This window comes from Pholcus phalangioides, unplaced genomic scaffold, assembly GCF_987345545.1.
Source record: "Pholcus phalangioides strain wild (caught in Gottingen) unplaced genomic scaffold, Ppha-v1.0 ptg000027l_1, whole genome shotgun sequence".
Taxonomy (NCBI): Eukaryota; Metazoa; Arthropoda; class Arachnida; order Araneae; family Pholcidae; genus Pholcus; species Pholcus phalangioides.
In genome coordinates, this window is record NW_028301617.1 from 3,239,507 (window position 1) to 3,256,752 (window position 17,246).

At 39.8% G+C, this 17,246-nt stretch overlaps 1 protein-coding gene across 1 annotated transcript; it reads right to left on the reverse strand.

Annotated features, from left to right (window-relative positions):
- Positions 1-769: 769 nt before the first annotated feature.
- On the reverse strand, positions 770-11,871 carry RpLP1 (Ribosomal protein LP1). Its single transcript, XM_089251544.1, has 4 exons — positions 11,679-11,871; positions 4,833-4,893; positions 4,538-4,729; positions 770-846 (listed from the first exon to the last, which is right to left on the reverse strand). Exons 1-4 carry the CDS (start codon positions 11,748-11,750, stop codon positions 833-835), a joined length of 339 nt encoding a protein of 112 aa, XP_089107670.1. The 5' UTR covers positions 11,751-11,871; the 3' UTR covers positions 770-832.
- Positions 11,872-17,246: the final 5,375 nt, after the last annotated feature.

Consider the following 17,246-nt stretch of genomic DNA (forward strand, 5'->3'; position numbering starts at 1 on the left):
ATAAAATGACGATTCTTTAACTAAGGAGCTTACTTTTTCCAAGCGCCTTGAAATCAAGTTATGCTGACGTCACACGGTATGCTCCCGGGAAGATAAGATGCCTTCGATCGTAGTTCAATGAAGGGAGGGAGAAAATTAGCGATATTGAACAGGTAAAGTTCCTTCTTGAAGAAAAGAAAAACACTGACAGCAGAAAAGCGCGCGAGACCGAGGTTTTTTTGCAAAAAAAGTGGAAAAAGTGACCTGGGCCTGAAAATACGTAATAAAAGTGACCAGTTTCTAAAAAAGTGACTTTTAGTGAAAAAAGTGACCCGTGCCGAGCCCTGTCTGCTTCTAAAGTAGCAATGATGTGCTATGCACATCTACTGAATTTACTTAATAGAAGTTATTACAAGTACAAGCTCACTTTGTATGAGTTAGTCATTGGGCTTCTGCCATTTCCAGCGCAAGAAGTTAATAAAACTCAGTTGAGAGAAAAAAAAATTTCATTAAATATCCAATTCCACAAAGAAACACCAGACATTTCTGTACCTTAAATAATGAAAGACTCAAAGAAGGAAGCCACATGTACCCCAAAGTTGAATATGGTATCTCAAAGAATTTCCGAGGTTGAAAAATGTAGAAAACACCATCATTTAAATTTTTTCATGACGGAAAACATTTCTAGTCAGCCGAGGACTCACTGCAGAACAATGGAAAACATTCTGCTTTGGGGATACACATGGATCCATCGTAGAATGCAGCAGTTTTCAATAAAACAGCCATTGAATTGCATCGAAACTTTCTTTAATTACACCTTATGAAATGTACATAATGATGTCCAAATGTCTTCTTAGTCAAACAGACCTGAAAAATAGAGGGAAAAGACATTACTACTCACGGACATGAAAAAACAAACTCAAACAGTCAAACTCTGTTAGGGTGTGTCTACATAGGTAAATAATTTTAATAAATTCTACTTGTATATATACTCAATATTATAGGCTCCGTCATGCTAGAATCATGAACGTGCAACGTCCTTGCAGAAAAAAAAAAAAAAAAAAAGGCGGGGAATGACGTTTGAATGGTTTTTACTCTATGGAAGTTTATTTTCCAAAAATGTTTGGTAACGTGTTTCAATATGGCACGATTGAAACACACGTGTGTTACATTTGCATTTCAGGTAAAACTTCAATAGCAAAACAAGGTATCCAAACAGCTGTAAAAAAAGGAAATTTGTACATTTGTGCTGCTGGCATACGGTGGACGATATCAAGTTAGAACATTTGCAGGATGACTAGTGAGAAGAGAATTGCCTGATCGCAATCGCAATATTGTATATTTCTTAAATATTGAAAAAAACCCCAATAGAATGGCCAGTAATATGTGAATATATTGGGGGGGGGGGGGAGAGTAGGAGAAATGTGTCCACATTTTAAGGACACTTTTTCGTTAATGATCGATTTCAAGTGTAGTTCATTTTGAAATCGGACGATTAGGACTTAATCACCCAGTGCATGGAAACATCAAGAACCATATACCTTGATAACAGAATGTTTACTGGCGAAAAATTGAAAAAATTGGGACATGGCGAGCCCATGCCGGGGTTGGCGAAATTTTTCGGTCAAAAGGGGATTGCGCACCACTGCTCTAGCAAAACGAAGTCAAATAGGAATCAGTTGACACGCCCCCCATAAACCTGATGAAAAAGAAGCAAGAGAGACACGCATCTGTGCTTGTCAAAATGTTCTACCAAAATAGATGGAACATGTTGCGATTTCCAAACACAGTAGCAAGTGCTGAAAATAGCCTTGTCGGATTTGCCAATCTCTTAACATGGTTAATTTCAAATTAATTTCTTTTTACACATGAATTTTTAACAAACTGAACTGCGGACTATATTTCCTTTATTAGCGAGTAAAGAAGTGTCTTCACGAATGTTTTTCGTTGATGTTTTATTTGAAATTTGGGACAGTTCCCCGAATGAATTAAATGATTTTCCATACAAACCTATGAGAGATCGTGTTTAAGATGATTTCTGCTGAGGCCCCAAAGCAGAAGATACAGAAATCTGCGACAGGCCACAGAACAATCAATGCTACCGCAGAACGATCAGGGAGAACTTAAGGAAAACACATATGGGAATTTTTACTACTGCTACAACACCACACATGCACCTTTTCTGCATCCCTCTGCGGAATTTCTAACAAATTGGTTCATGTCGAAATGTGTGAGTACGTGTTGTGAACCTAATGCAAGGTTACCAGACTCGAAATCTGAGAAAGGAAAATGCCTACACGCACATCCTTTTAATAGCATCACTTTTACAATAGATAGTCACTAGCCTGACCAATGAAACCAGCCACAACAATTTTTTCTAGCTCTAAAATAGAACCACAGAAAAAAAAAAAAACCAGAAAAATTCTGCAAATTTCGACGGCTATCAATAAATACACGTGGGCGGGAAGGGGTGAGGAAACAAAAACAATCACATCGATAAAGAAAGTAGGGAGACACTTGAAATGACAAAAAAAAAAAAAAAAACCACTATATCCAAACTTGAAATTTGTTACTGCACAATGCTTGCTATGTGTAGTGCTGCCATCAATTTTTCTAACTATGAGTGAAGCGCAATGATTGAGTAACTACCGCTGGGGTGCCAAATTCATGCATTTAACAGCTCCTTCCACATTATGGGGGGGGGGGGGAGAGAGAGAGAGAAAGAAACGCAAAATGTGTACTCGCCATATTTACTTAGCCATACATGTAATTTGCACGCATTCCTCAACAGAATTTCAAACAAAGTGTTATATGCTGGAATGTGTGCATACATGTTTAGAACCTAAGATGAAGTTTGTTTCTGTGTAATGCTTGTTATGTGCAACGCTGCCATCAATTTTCTTAATTATGAGTGAAATACTAGTCCCCTACTGCGAAGTACCTAGTTGCAGCCCTACACGTGGTCAAAGTTGACATATTGCACTTTGCCAATTGTCCCCCCCCCAAATGATTTTTACTGTTTTTTCCCCAATTTGAATGGTGGTTGGCATGTATGTACATTAGGCCTGTGACAGAATTTCAGGGATTAAAAAAAAAAGGCACGTTTTTTTTTCCGGAGTAAATTCTTTGAAAATAATCTTTTGCCAAAAAGTAGAGTTTTTTTTAACAATCATGAGCGAAATACAGGAGATATTAATTTTTTGGGAATCCAGGAGACTTGGTAGATATAATATGTTGTCCCGCTGGCAGAACATTCCGCGTGAAGAGAAACAGATCAAAGACAGAGAGCTCGTTGCTGGTGATTTGTGAATTCCTGCTGAAAATACTACTACTACCTAACCTACCTTTCTTTCAAAAGGAGCACAACGCAGGTCTATCACGATCTATGGGCGATTTACTACCTAGTGAGTTGTGCCGAAAGTTAACTGTGCGTGTATCCTAACAGTCCGAGTGCGTACGCAGTGTCGTGTTTGATTTTTCAGTGCCACCATCTGTGTTTCAGAAGCAAAGTGAGTGATGTGTTATGATTGAATTACATTTGAACTGTCTGTAGGTATGTTGCTCTCTGTGGCGAGACTTTGAAGGGGAGATCAGCTCGCATTCGCACCTTGAAGTTAAGTAGTGAACTACTACTTAAACCATACGTATGTATGTGCGTGCGCACCTCATACACATTCCTCTATGTAATTTCTAACGATCTGACACATGCCGAAATGTGTGCCCCGAGTTTATGCGTGGCTTTAACGTATTTATGTTGTTAAAATTGTGTTTGTGTTCCTGCCACCTGTCTTCCATACCTGAAAGTAGAGATGGCAAATGGTTGAAGCTTCACGTTATGTCAGTATGTTGTAAGTTTTCCTGCTCTCTGGGAAGGCATTTTTTTTGAAACGGGAGACTAGCTTGCAACTTTGAGGCTTGAACACCAGCCGGAAATACTGCTGACCCCTGTTATAACGCTCCCAGACATCCCGCCCAAAACTTACAGTGAACAAATAAAACTTTCGTACATAGGGATCACATGCAGGTAAATAAAAGCATGATTTGATATAACACCTAACTCAAAATAGTGTCAGAGTTCTGTGCAATTAAATGATAGTGCTGAATTACACGCATAGGATCTTGAAGCTTCAAAATTAAAACTATCAACATCCAATGGTGCTACTCAGATATTGAGACGGCAATCAGCATGATTTCGGAGGTACAGAGTTTAACAGTGGCCTGGTATACCATATGATTTAAATCTTTCCCACTGGCAAAAGGAGCACTTCCAAACATATGCTCTCTTCGCAGTGCTGCATTTGGCAACAATAGTTCGCCAATTTAGACATTTAGGGACAAGGATTGATCATTGACGATACAGCCGCTACCAACATTAGACCTACCTCTTCAGTCTGGCATTCGGCAAACTATTGTCGAAATTTAGTTACTTTTTTTATAACCGCCCAAACTCTCCTATAAACTGCAGCTGTTTTTTGTCCCTCACCCAACGGCAGTTGTTCAAACAACCAACCAGCTAATCACAATGAAATAGAATAACTTCACAGGAAAGAAAAATTACCGAAGCCCATGTCATCGTCAGACTCCTCCGGCTCTTCAACCTTCTCTTCCTTCTTTGGAGCTTCTTCGGCCTTGCTGTCACCACCGCTGGCTGCGGCCCCTCCACCAGTAGCAGGCCCTGCACCAACACCGGAACCAACATTGCTGATCAGCGACTTCAGATCAATGCCCTCGAGAGCCCGAGCGAATAGACCTTGGTGTAGAAAAAAAAACCCACCATTGTATTATTAAAACACACTCATCCACATACTGACCATCAACAAAACCAAACATGACTGCCCACATCCGCCACTCACCTGGCCAATACGACTCAACATCTACGTTGGCAGCTTTCAGCAGAGTGTTTATCTTCTCAGCCTGTCAAAAGAGAAAGATTAAAATTAAATTTTCAGTGATATTATCAATATCAACACACACCAGTGAAGTCATAATTTTAACTCTTCAATCTCTCTGAACCACTGCTAGGAAAAAATACAGGCCCTAAACCAGGACTTCAAGGGCACAAGTTGCCATAACAACTAAAAAAAAATTGATACAGGCACCTATATCATAGCTGCCAACTTTGGGGAGTGAGAATTCGGAAGACTTTTACATGGATCCGAATTTCCCCCATTCAAAAACCTAATGGCGATTAGTGCCAAGTCACAATTCATAGCTAATTACCAGTCATTACTACCTTCAAATTGAATCACACAAAAAAGGAAAAAAAATTCTAAACGGGACACAACATATATATATATGGTTAAGGTGGGGGGACAGAGGACTTAAAACTAATTCACCAGTGCAGTTATTTTTCAGTGAAATCCCTCTTTAATTAACCATATACATAATTTACATAAAGCTAGATTGTGCGGCGATAAAGGAAAAATATCTAAGATGTGAATGTATTGAACATACTAAAAGATTAAGTCATGCGCTTGCAACAGTCCATATCTTCAGTGAATATTATCAGTGTGATCACAATCTCGACAATGAATATAAAACCATTTTCAGGTGTGTGTGTGAATTACCGATCATATAATTACCAATTCAGTAAAAAACATTTTTTAGGAGCAAAAGCGTATAATTGTATATCAACTTGCTGAAATCGTAACATTTGGCAGGTATAAAGACGCAGTGTATGGATATGGATTTCCTTTTTTAAAAAAATTACCCATCAGACTCATTAAATCAGTTCACTTTACCGTCATAGCATTTTCCGGTAAAATAAGTCATCATGCAGGCAAAAAAAAAAGGACACCACAGTTCAACATTCATCGATTCAAACTGAGCGCAACTCCAGTCTATCGCCACAGGCAATTTACTACCGATTGAGTGTAACGGTACGAACCCGAGGTGAGTGGAGAGAGACCACCTCATTTATAATAAGTGCTTTAAAATAATTTTTAATTTTAATTGTTCTCAAAATATTGCATATATTGATATTAACTTTAACACGCCAAAATTTGTAAAATATTCTGTGAATCAAATCCTTAAACATTCTTTCTCAATTAAATTTAAATTCTAATCTTCGACTATAATTGTGTTCGCCCGTAATGTTCATTATTTTTTATCCCGGTTGTGGCAACTTAAATGTCACAAGAGTTGTGCCAGAAGTCTGTTGGTAACTAGCAGTCTCAGTGTGCGTCGAGCATCGTGTTTTGAATTTCCAGTGCTGCCACCTATGAGTGAAATGCAATGATAGAATAAGTGTACAGTGTTGTAGGCCTGTTCCAATTTTTTTTTAAAAAAGGGAGATCGCCTTGCACTTGTGCCTAGAAGTTGAAAATCACAGAAAAACAAACTTCAACCGACCACCATTGCGGTGCCAGTGGGATCTGAACAAGAGAAACCGTGATACGAGCCAGTACCTACCACCACAGTCCAACAGCTATTAAATTTTTCTGCGACAGAAGAGCTTGACCAAGGGTTGAAATTTCCCAAGTGATTTTTCTTATTATTCTATCTTTGGCCTTCGAAACAAATAAAAATATAACACAGGGCTGGACAAATCGCAAAAAAAATCTAGGCGTCAAAACAGTTTTTTATTAAAGCACCAAAAAAATTTCTACCTGAAGAAAACGGCTCAAAATAATGTTTCTTTTGACTTTTTCAGAAAATAGTGACCACGGTTTAAGCTAGATAAAAAAAAAATCCTTTCGCAAAAAAGCGAAAATGGGGAGAAAAGCTTTAGCAAAATGCTACAATGCTAGTGTAAGGATTGATGGTTGAATGTCTACTCGTTCCGTACCTCCTGTACGCATTTTTGCAAAAGTGGCTACCACTTCTTTCGTATTCTAAGATTTTCTTTCACATTTTTCACAAAAATGCAAACGTAGCTTAAACCTCGATAGTGACCCTCTTTTATGTAGGTAGATTTTACGTTTCATGCTGATTTCAGCCTGCTATTTCAGTATGCACACAAAGAAAATTTTAAGAGCCAATACCTAACTTTTTAGTTGCCATGGAGACCCCAAAGCAGAATGTGCCAAAATCTGTGACGTACGGCGCAGAACAATGAGTGTCACTGGAGAACAATTCGGAAGAATTTTAAGAAAAAGTGCAAAAACACTATTACATGTACGGGGATTTTTACAGCAGAACAATTTCCAGTCAGCCGAGGACTCGTCACAGAACAGCGCTAAACATTCTGCTTTGGGGCATGGCGATCGTGCGCCAAGTATTTGTCCAGCCCTGATACAACCAAAACATTTGGATTACGGACCAAAACATTGCCATTCGTGGGTGCTTATAGCGATAGACAAGCTCCAGGTCACCGTGATGATCAGAAAACCGATATTGTGTGCAAGACCTAAAAATTTCTATATGCGATTGCTAAAACAGTGTCTGAGGGTGACACTTTCTGACTTCATTGCATAATGTCTTTTAACATGAAGTTCCAGACAGGGCTGTCTTAAGAGCATCACGGGCGCCCGGGCCAAGCAGTGTTTCTGAGACACCACCTTGTAAATTCTGGGGAATTTTCACCTTTTTCTCGCTTGCGAGATGCCGGGTGGGCCCATGCGTTAAGATGGCATTGGTTCCTGAAGAGTCAAACATAAAATATTTAGAACCATGAAGCAAAACCCATGCTTGGCTCCTGAAAAATTTGACCGCAACTATTTTTTTGGATTTGTAAAGCTGATATTTCTTGCAACGTATCGCATCAGCAAAAATAAAGGTAATTCACATGTTGGCCCATCATGAAAACAGGATATCACATCCTCTGTGTTTCTATGTTGGTCGATATGCTCCTAAAAATTTTGTGTTGTCTCATCTGAGATCTAAACCTAGTAATAACACCTGGAGAATTTTTTAAAGGTGCCAGAAAAATCATTTTTAGTCGCCACGGCACCTGGGATGAGTAGTTATCAGTTACTATAATCAGAAACCGTGCTGCGGGGAACAGCTGCAGTATGGTCCACCACAACCTTGGCGATTTTTTCCTGGCAAAGTCTTCAAGACTATCATAATGGGGCTCTGGGTTGCCATACTTTTCAATATCTTTCCAGTTTTCGCTGGGTGATACCAGGTGGTGCTAGCTTTGCCAAACAAGATTTTTCTTTTATTCCCCACGTTTTTCCACAAAAATTCAAAAAAGCAGTTCCATTTCCGCTTCTCTTATATCATTCTCCCCCCCCCCTCTTCAGCAGTTCGAGTTATTTGGATTATTATCTACTGGTCAGGTTGTATCAAACCGTTTCATTATATTCATTACTTATTCATCGATTGTCATGTCTTCTGTCTTATCAATTTATTATTTAAAACGAACAAAGAATATTTCATGCCCGGAATTTCTTATGCCCCGATCTGTTTATTACTTTTTAAAAAAATGGTCTGGGTTTTATTTTTTTTTATACTGATATTTTTGCTATTATGTGATAATCACGCTGTTGATTTTTTTCAGCGTCCGTAGTGTCTGAGCCTTGACAACTTTTCATCGGGCCATCAGACATGTTCGGCACCGAAAACTAAAGTCGCCAAGTGATGGACCATTCAGCAGCTGTTCCGAGTAGTCTTAATAACATATTGGCCTCCCGCATCAAATGATTTTCCTAAGGCCCTACCATCAGTGAAGATAGACCTCAGACCTGAAAGTCGGGGGAACATGATAATCGATATACTGCTGAATCCCATTATACGGAAATTTCGGTATAAAGGAATCCCAGGTTTTTGCATTGTTCCAATGCAAACTCATCTTGGGGAATTAGAAAAGTGTTAGTTAAAATTAGATTTTCGCTGTAACAGTATTTGACTATATGGGCAGATATTTTAGATCAGTCAGCATCTACCAGTGATGCTAGGGGCAATGCCCCCATAGCTTTGCCACATGGACCCTGCTAATGTTTCAGTTCTCAGTTTTGTGAGGTTCCCCCTTCTCAGACAGCGCTGGTGAAAGGCCACGATGAGCTTACTGCGTCAGGGGAAGGGGCGACAGATCACAGTCCCTGCGAATCACCACGACAAAATATGTCAAAGCAAAATTCTCGCACACTAATTACAATATACAGAAATTTTTTTTATAATCACTTTCCAAAGTTATGGCAGGCAAGTGATACGATCAAAACGAATCTGCTGTACATCAAATTAACAACCAGTTCCGTATACTGTCTCAGATGTTTGGCAGATGATAATTTTATCGGTTTCCTTGGAAACCGGGCAGAAATTCAAGTCTCTTAAAAACTTGGCATCTTTTTTTTAACCCTAGACAACTATACTTAAATCAGTGTTATTCAGTAGCTAATATATCAGGTTGTCTATTAAATGAATGTTTAGTTATCTGTCACTGTTTATGACCCGTCAGACTCATTAAATCAGTTCAATTTACCATCACAGAATTTTCCGGTAAAATAAGTCATCATACAGGCAACAAGCGCCAACCTCTGTATTGTTCTAATTTTGGTAGATGAACTGCCGAAGTGAGTACAACAAACACCAACCTAGTTCAGGACTTACTGAATTACAGATCCCATGGCCCCCAAAGCTGAATGTTGTGTATTGTTCTGCAACGAACCCTTGGCGGAACAGCTTCGATATAAGGGACACGCCAAATTGGCAACCTTTTTTCCGTCAACAAGTCGCCATCGTTGCCGTGCTCTGGCTCGTTGTTGTTCGCCAATTGTTGTTGCTTACGGCGCACATTTTGGCATATTCTGCTTTGGGGCCCACAGCAACAAAGAATGGTCGATAATACAGTAGGGCCTCAATATTTAGACACTCCAAACTTTAGATTCTGGATAACCAGAAGTGATGGAATTTTTCAAAACACCTTTCCTCTTAGAGGACGAGATTTGTTCAAGTCCGTTTCATTTTCCTCCAGAATAACGAGCAATTATCCAGTTCTTGACAAGACGTCCACATGCATGACTGCACTTCATTCTTGGCAACTTCTCATCATGCTTTGACATTTGTCTCGCCAAGCAAAAAAAATCACAGATCCATAGCCAAAAAAGGGGATTATACCATAGCAGAGCTGGACAAATCGCCAAACAATCTAGGTGACAAAACTTGGCAAATATGCTGCTATAAATTCCAAACATTTAGTGCCGCTTCTCAGTCTACAATTGAATAACTACACACAAGAAAATTTCAAGTGTCAATACCAATTTTTGTCACCATGGCGACCTGGGATTTCCCTCCCTGTCTAAAAAGAAAGAGGAAACAACAAACCAGCACCAATAGAAAGATGGAGAAAGGGGGGGAGGCGCCAGCCTTCCAGTAAGGAATCACATTGCAAACACTTTTTTTTTTGTCGTGTGTTTGGTGTAGTTAAAGAAACATCAGTATATGTGCTTTAACCTGAGAGAATTCGCTGCATGAGATTGCCTCCTTATTTCACTTCCCGCTCAACATTAAGAAAGGTCAGTTTCCTGATAATCAAATGATAGCAATGATCAGTTTGTCACATACTGACAAAGAGAGGAAATTTTCTTTTGCCGAGCTCAAATTTTCATGCACTAGCAAACCCAGCGAGTACTCTCGGATTAAGAATCTTGTTTTATTGTTAATCTCAATCCCTCATTTAAGAATGTTTTATTCTTGATTTTTTTATTGCTCGTTTTTGTTATAATTTTTTAATTTTAACGGTCATAGTGTCATTCAACATTAGCAATTTGTTTCAAGTGTCAAGGCGTACGAAAAAATAACCCTATTCCATGCTCAGCGACTTCTCTCATCATGCTTTTTCAAGCATTCCTCTCCTCAAAAAAGAAAAATCGCCATAAGGGATTATACCCTTTCATTTGATTTAACAGGGTGCTCCTTTCGTTTTGGAACGTTATGGCTTCGTCACAGCCGTCTTCCTTGCAGCATGGGGGGACTCAGTGCCATCTTAACGGGCCAATGAGATTTGATTGAAATTTTATAGAACTTACATAGTAGGACCTCAAAAAGAACCACTTGGCCTGGGGGCCCACGATACTCTTAAGACGACCCTGGGATCTCCCTTACAAGGGTGGGACTCTAGTATAGGGCCTGCCGAAGATCCCAGCTGCATGGCGTGAGGTATGGGAGCCATACCTCGCAACTCATTATGGTTTTTATGTCAGATGGAGAGCGACAAGTCTCATATATATAATGTTACCGAACCCCCACCGGATATTGGGGAGGTTGGCGCGATCCCTACAGTCACAAACGGTCTTCACAGTGCAATAGAAACATTTAAACTAGAGGTCTTCAACCTACTCGCGAGCACTGCCAGCATCCGTCATCAAAAGAAGAGCACCCTTAGGGTGCAAATTCGACATACAAATGCATTAAAAAAAAAGAACTGTGTCCTCGGATGCAAGATATTCAATTGGACATAGATCACGAAATCGAAACACGGGCATAGAACACTTTGCGGTGCTTCAGGGAGCACCGCGGTGCTCGGAAGCAACGGCGTTCAAGATGCCCAATTTAAAAACTCATCCAATTACAAATCAACACTGGGAAAAACGATCAACCACCATTTTTCGTAACTAAGCCTAACCACGTTGCGCATAAGTGATCGATACAGCCGGTCACAGAACTGATCGCGGAAACGATACAAGCTAATGAAAGAAGTGGGAAAATCGATTATAATTTCGAACGTTATTAGTTGCCATATATATATATATATATATAATAATTAATTAGCGATTGTTACGGATCTTGTAAGAACGGCTGTTATTAGCGATACTCACGGTGACCGCGATGTCGTCATCTTGCAGGATCAGGGCGCTGTACACGCAAGCCAATTCATCCGGAGACAGCATTTTGATTTCTTCTTTCAAGGAGTAAAGACTAATTAAATTAATTAATTTGTGCACGTTGCTTTTCGTCGCAAGCCTTAGCCCTGTAAGCGGGAACAATGCACCTCTTCACTCTACGGCGGACACGTGAACTAATAACAGCGGAAAGGATGAGGATGCCTTTGTAATGGCTAGCACCGCAACACCGGTGCCTCTTCTGATCGTAGTTAACTTCTTTTGCTATCGTGTTCTTATGTTTAGACCGAGTCTAAAAGCAACATACATCTACATCTGGAGGCTCGTGTAGGTACATTCGGCAGCGTGACAATTCACGACAGTGTAATAGGATCTGTTCTATGGTTTCCTCGTTCGTCCTGCAGAGAGGGCATGTAGCGACCATGTTCACAGTGAACTTAGCAAGACGGTGGTTTGTCTCCAGTGAGCGAGTCGGAGCTTTGAAGAAGAGTGTTGATGGAAGAGATCCATCATACGCGCTCTCCCAGGAATAGGCTAACTTCCTGCAATAGTAGTTCAATGATGATTTCTTTAGTACTTTTTGCCTCCACAATTCGTGGGCCTTCTTGCGAATCGATGTTTTAATTGCTCGACCTGGTCGCTGGATGTTTTGTAGCACTGGCGTGTTAAGATACTTTTTACCGAGGAAGTTGGTCCTACGCCACCAGGATGTACTTTGGAGGCAATAGAAAGAGTAGATGAAGAGTTTTTTCACCACTCTACGATCATTCAGTGACCAAAGTCAGGCGACGTATGATAGTTTTGATCTTGCTTCAAAGGTGGAGATACCAACTTCACCCTGCGCACGTTGCTGCGAGTGAGGTCGCTCCGAGGGCGAATCTACAAACCAACGTCTGAGCAGCTTCCAGAGCCCTTCTGGTTGTTTGGTGCAAGACCAGAACCGTATCTGCAGAAAATGATTTTATATCGCTGACCGGTTCGAAGGATGGGACTTTCCACCTTCACGACAAAAACAATTTATAATTCTAGACGGTCGGTCGTATGTGCCGTCATCTATTGGCAACAAGGCGAACATTTCTTTAGGCGAGTAAATCCGGGTTTTCCTAGGAATAAGTCTTTTGCACCGCGTGAACCGATCTGGATCATTTCGCGTCGGCAGAAACGTGCTATATAATAACGCTACGCGTTTGTGTTTTCCTAGCGGAGCGCATCAGATCAGGGCGGCTATATTATAGTATATGGCCTCTTGCATCAGCTACTCTGTCGTCTGCATGCTCCGGTTTGAAGAGAACAGAAAGAAAACACACAAGAGTGAAGAGAATATCGGCAAAACCGCGGCGCACGACGCATTTGACTCCTCTAGAAGCAGTCCGCCAAACACACCTGACGTAAAGCGCTATCGTGAGCCGCGTTGCGCTTTGTAGTATCAGTATGACTGTTCTCCTGAACAGTCATACTGATTTTCTTATTGGTGAGTGGACGGCGTGTCACCGCTCGGGTTTTCCTAGGAGCAGGTTTCCTGTGTCGCGCGCAACGGTAATCGCCCAACGCGACACGCCGTCCACTCACCAATAAGAAAATCAGTATGACTGTTCTCCTACAAAGCGCAACGCGGCTCACGACAGCGCTTTACGTCGGGCGTGTTGGGCGGTCTGCTTCTGAAGGAGTCAAACGCGTCGCGCGCAGCGCGTGTTGCCGATGTTCTCTTCACTCTTGTGTGTTTTCTTTCCCTTCAAACAGGATCATGCAGACGACAGAGCAGCTGATGCCAAGGCAAGGCGCCATATACTATAATATAGCCGCCCTGACCTGATGCACCACGCCAGGAACACAAACACGTAGTGTGATTATGTAACACGTTTCTGCCAGCGCGAAATGGTCTAATTAGGTTCACGCGGCGCAAACATTCTATTCCCAGGAAAACCCGGCTTAGGAAAGATCTTTTTCCTTCTCGTCTGATTGGAGAAATTTAAAGAATATCGAATGAATTCAAACAAGGATATCAAGATACGAATGTGATGATTTGAAAAAATGCTCCAATTCTCTTTCTTTTAACAATGAAAATGTTGAAATATTGAATTTTGTATGCTAGCAGAGTATGACCATATGACCCGCATTTAATGATAATTTTTTTTCCCCTGCTTGAATTGTTTTGGAATTTTTTTTTCTTTTAACGAACTTAATGGAAAGTTAGAAATTTCTCGGGAAGAAAATCTTTGTGCCTACTCTAAAGGTATATCTAGTGCTCGCCATTGCCGTCTGAAGGTATGGGCCCACCCGGACGCCTCAAGAGAAAAGGGGCCTCACAAAAATGAGATCTGATTGAGATTTTCAAGAATTTGCCTGGTAGGGCCTCAGAAAAATCATTTGGCAAGGGGGCTCATGATGTTCTTAAGACGACCCTGGTGTTCTCCCTTGACGGCAGGTGTCTGTTGATCAGTAGCGAAATACACTGCACCAGAAAGAACACGAAACAAGGACAATTCTGGCAACATAAATACATTAAGCCGGGTTTTCCGAGGAGCAGGTTTTCTGTGCCGCGTACAACGTGATATGTCGTTTACTCCCCAATAGGAAAATCTGTACGACTGTTTTCGTAAAGAGCGCAACACGCCTTACGCGAGCACTTTGCGTCGTCTAAAGTGATTGGTCAACTGCTTTTTGAGGAATCAAATGCGCTGCGCGTTTCGCCGATCTTCTGTTCACCTTTGTTTTGTTTTCTTCCCCCCCCCCTTTTTATTGTGCGAAAAATACGTGGACATGCAGAAGACGACAGAACAGATGATGCGCCATGCTAGGAAAACACAAACGCGATAAAGCTAGGTTTTCCTAGAAGAAGGTTTCTACAGTACGTGCAGCATGAAAACTCTGATTGGTAAAAAAAACCTGAATTTCAAGTTTTTAACCAATCAGCATTTTCACGCTGTACGAGGCACAGAATTCTATTCTTAGGGAAACCTAGCTTAAAATTAAAGCCGGGTTTTCCTAGGAGCAGGTTTCTACGCCGCGCGCAACGTGATTCACCCAGCGCGACACGCCGTCCACTCACCAATGAGAAGCGGTACGACTGTTTTCCTACAGAGCGCAATACGCCTCACGACAGCGCTTTACGTCGGGCGTGATTAGCCGACTGCTTCTGGAGGAGTCAAATGTGTCGTGCGCCGCGTGTTTTACCGATGTTCTCTTCACTCTTGTGTTTTCTTTCCCTTTTCCCTTCAAACCGGAGTATGCAGACGACGGAGTAGCTGATGCCAAGGCCATATACCATAATATAGCCGCCCTGATCTGATGCGCCTCGCTAGGAAAACACAAACGCGTAGCGTAATTATGTAACACGTTTCTGCCGGCGCGAAATGGTCTAATTCGGTTCACGCTGTGCAAAAAAAAACCTATTTCAAGGAAAACCCGGCTTAAATGTTTCTGCCGACGCGAAATACTTCTATTCGGTCCACACAGCGCAAGAAAACCTGTTCCTAGGAAAACCCGGCTTTAAGGCCACACATACACTTCCGGCATGTGCGAATTTGTTAGAAATTCCATATAGGAATGTGTATGAGGTGCATTATGGTTAAGTAGTACAGTAAAACCCTCTGCTTTTCTGACACTGCCGGAACAAATTGTAAAATACAGTATAACCAATGACTGGGAATGGTTTGCCAATGAATGAAATTCTGACAGTATAAAATGCGTTTAAAGACATGAAAATACATAATTATTGCACAGATACACAATTAAAATTACGAAGGAAATGCTATACTGAATTTACATCTTTTAGAAAAACTTATAAATCGATGTTTCGTGGGTTTTGCTGACTACATATTCAAACTCCTTTAAACCAGGGTTGGCAGGTTTTTGACACACGGCAGTTTTTGACGGTTTAACCTGTCACGTCAAAAACCATTGTCAATAACTGTCAAAAACCTCAAATATTGCTTTTGGATACAAAAATTTCCATTGGAAATGCACACGTTAATTGCATGTAATGTTTAAAGTGACTATGTTATATAAAGAATGAATATTTAATACGACTCTAAAATAATTGTCTACTCTCTACAAAATTATTTTGCACAATATATGGCCTTATTTTGCTTGTATATACATATATTTTTTGTTATAAAATATACAATTTGAATAAAGCATAGCATAAACACGAAAGGGAAAACTATGGAACTATTTGACATTCTCTGATTCAAAATGATTCTTGACCTTTCAAAATTTCTTCAACTGCTTATATACTGTATGTGTGCATTGATATAAACCATCTGCTGTACTCGTTTTACAGCAGATAAGAGTTTAAAAAAAGGTTTGTTACATCATATATGTATGGTGATTTCTGTTATTAAATTATCTAGATAACCACTGATACTTAAAACGATACGCTTGTTGTGCATAACATTGAAATACAAATCTAGCGATCAAAATACTAAATTGTAGGACTAAAATGTCATTTAATTTGGCAATGCTAGCTTGTATATGTCAAACTTGGTTTATTCTTACTTTTGCACTATGATATGGTACATTTACTAGCATTTATAATGCAATAGTTGTTTTCCAATTGAAGCTGTATTCAAACGTGCAAAACAAATGCTTTGGGTATCAAGTCTCATCAGCTCTGCTTTGGTTGAAAATACTCTTTAAAGCTCTGTGAATTGATGCACCCTGATCTAAGAAATTTTTAGGAGAAAATAAATGAGTTTAGCTGGTGCATTAACAGATGCTGCGTTAGAAATTTTATATGGAATAAAATTTTGGGCAGATCACAAAATTTAAAATATCGAAATTGGTATTTTTCCTCAGTAATTATAATTCTGAATATAAAACGCTTTAATCTGAATAAAAGTAAGTGTTTTGTTATTTAACATACCTATCAAGTTAACAAAAACTATTTGACATCATTGACAGTAAGATTTTGATGGTTTTAATACCGAGTTAGTTTCTGGGGTCAAAAACCTAACCCTGATGCCCTATTCTACATATTTTGAATAAGCAGCTCTATTCCACTTAGCAAATTGAACACAGGTAATGTGTAGCTGCTTAGATAAATGAACCATAAAATTATATTTTATATGTTCTAGACTCTTGTGTTGAAAAATTCAAAATTGCAAATTATAATTAATATTTTGTTTTAATTATTGTAATAAATTAATGTTTAAAAATAAAACATTGTAATATGCCAAAAAGTAAGTTTTTCATCACGTTGTACACCTATTGTGTTCAAAACATTATCAAAAGGCATTCATTTAGGTTTTTGACGGTTTTCGACAGTTTTTGACGTCAAAAACCCAACCCTACTTTAAACATCAGCCTCATGCGGTCCAGCTGTTGGCTACGCTAGGTATATATCATTAGCTGAATTGATTTTGCTTCGGTAATTTTTGGCAATTTTTTTATTCCACCCATTTCATTATTCAGCAGATTCACCACAACTTATTAAATACAATTTTGTGACACATATAAAAACGATCTAAATTAACCATGCACAACTGCTTCTACAAGTATGGAAATTTATTTTCTCTAGCTTGATTTCGGTTTTTTAGCCATTCC

What these genes read in the sequence shown, in the direction of transcription:
- RpLP1 (XM_089251544.1), bottom strand. Translation starts at nt 11,750, where the DNA reads ATGCTGTCTCCGGATGAATTGGCTTGCGTGTACAGCGCCCTGATCCTG. An exon ending in ATGACGACATCGCGGTCACC is followed by an intron (nt 4,894 to 11,678) that starts GTGAGTATCGCT and finishes CTCTTTTGACAG; the next exon opens with GCTGAGAAGATAAACACTCT. An exon ending in TGTTGAGTCGTATTGGCCAG is followed by an intron (nt 4,730 to 4,832) that starts GTGAGTGGCGGA and finishes TTCTACACCAAG; the next exon opens with GTCTATTCGCTCGGGCTCTC.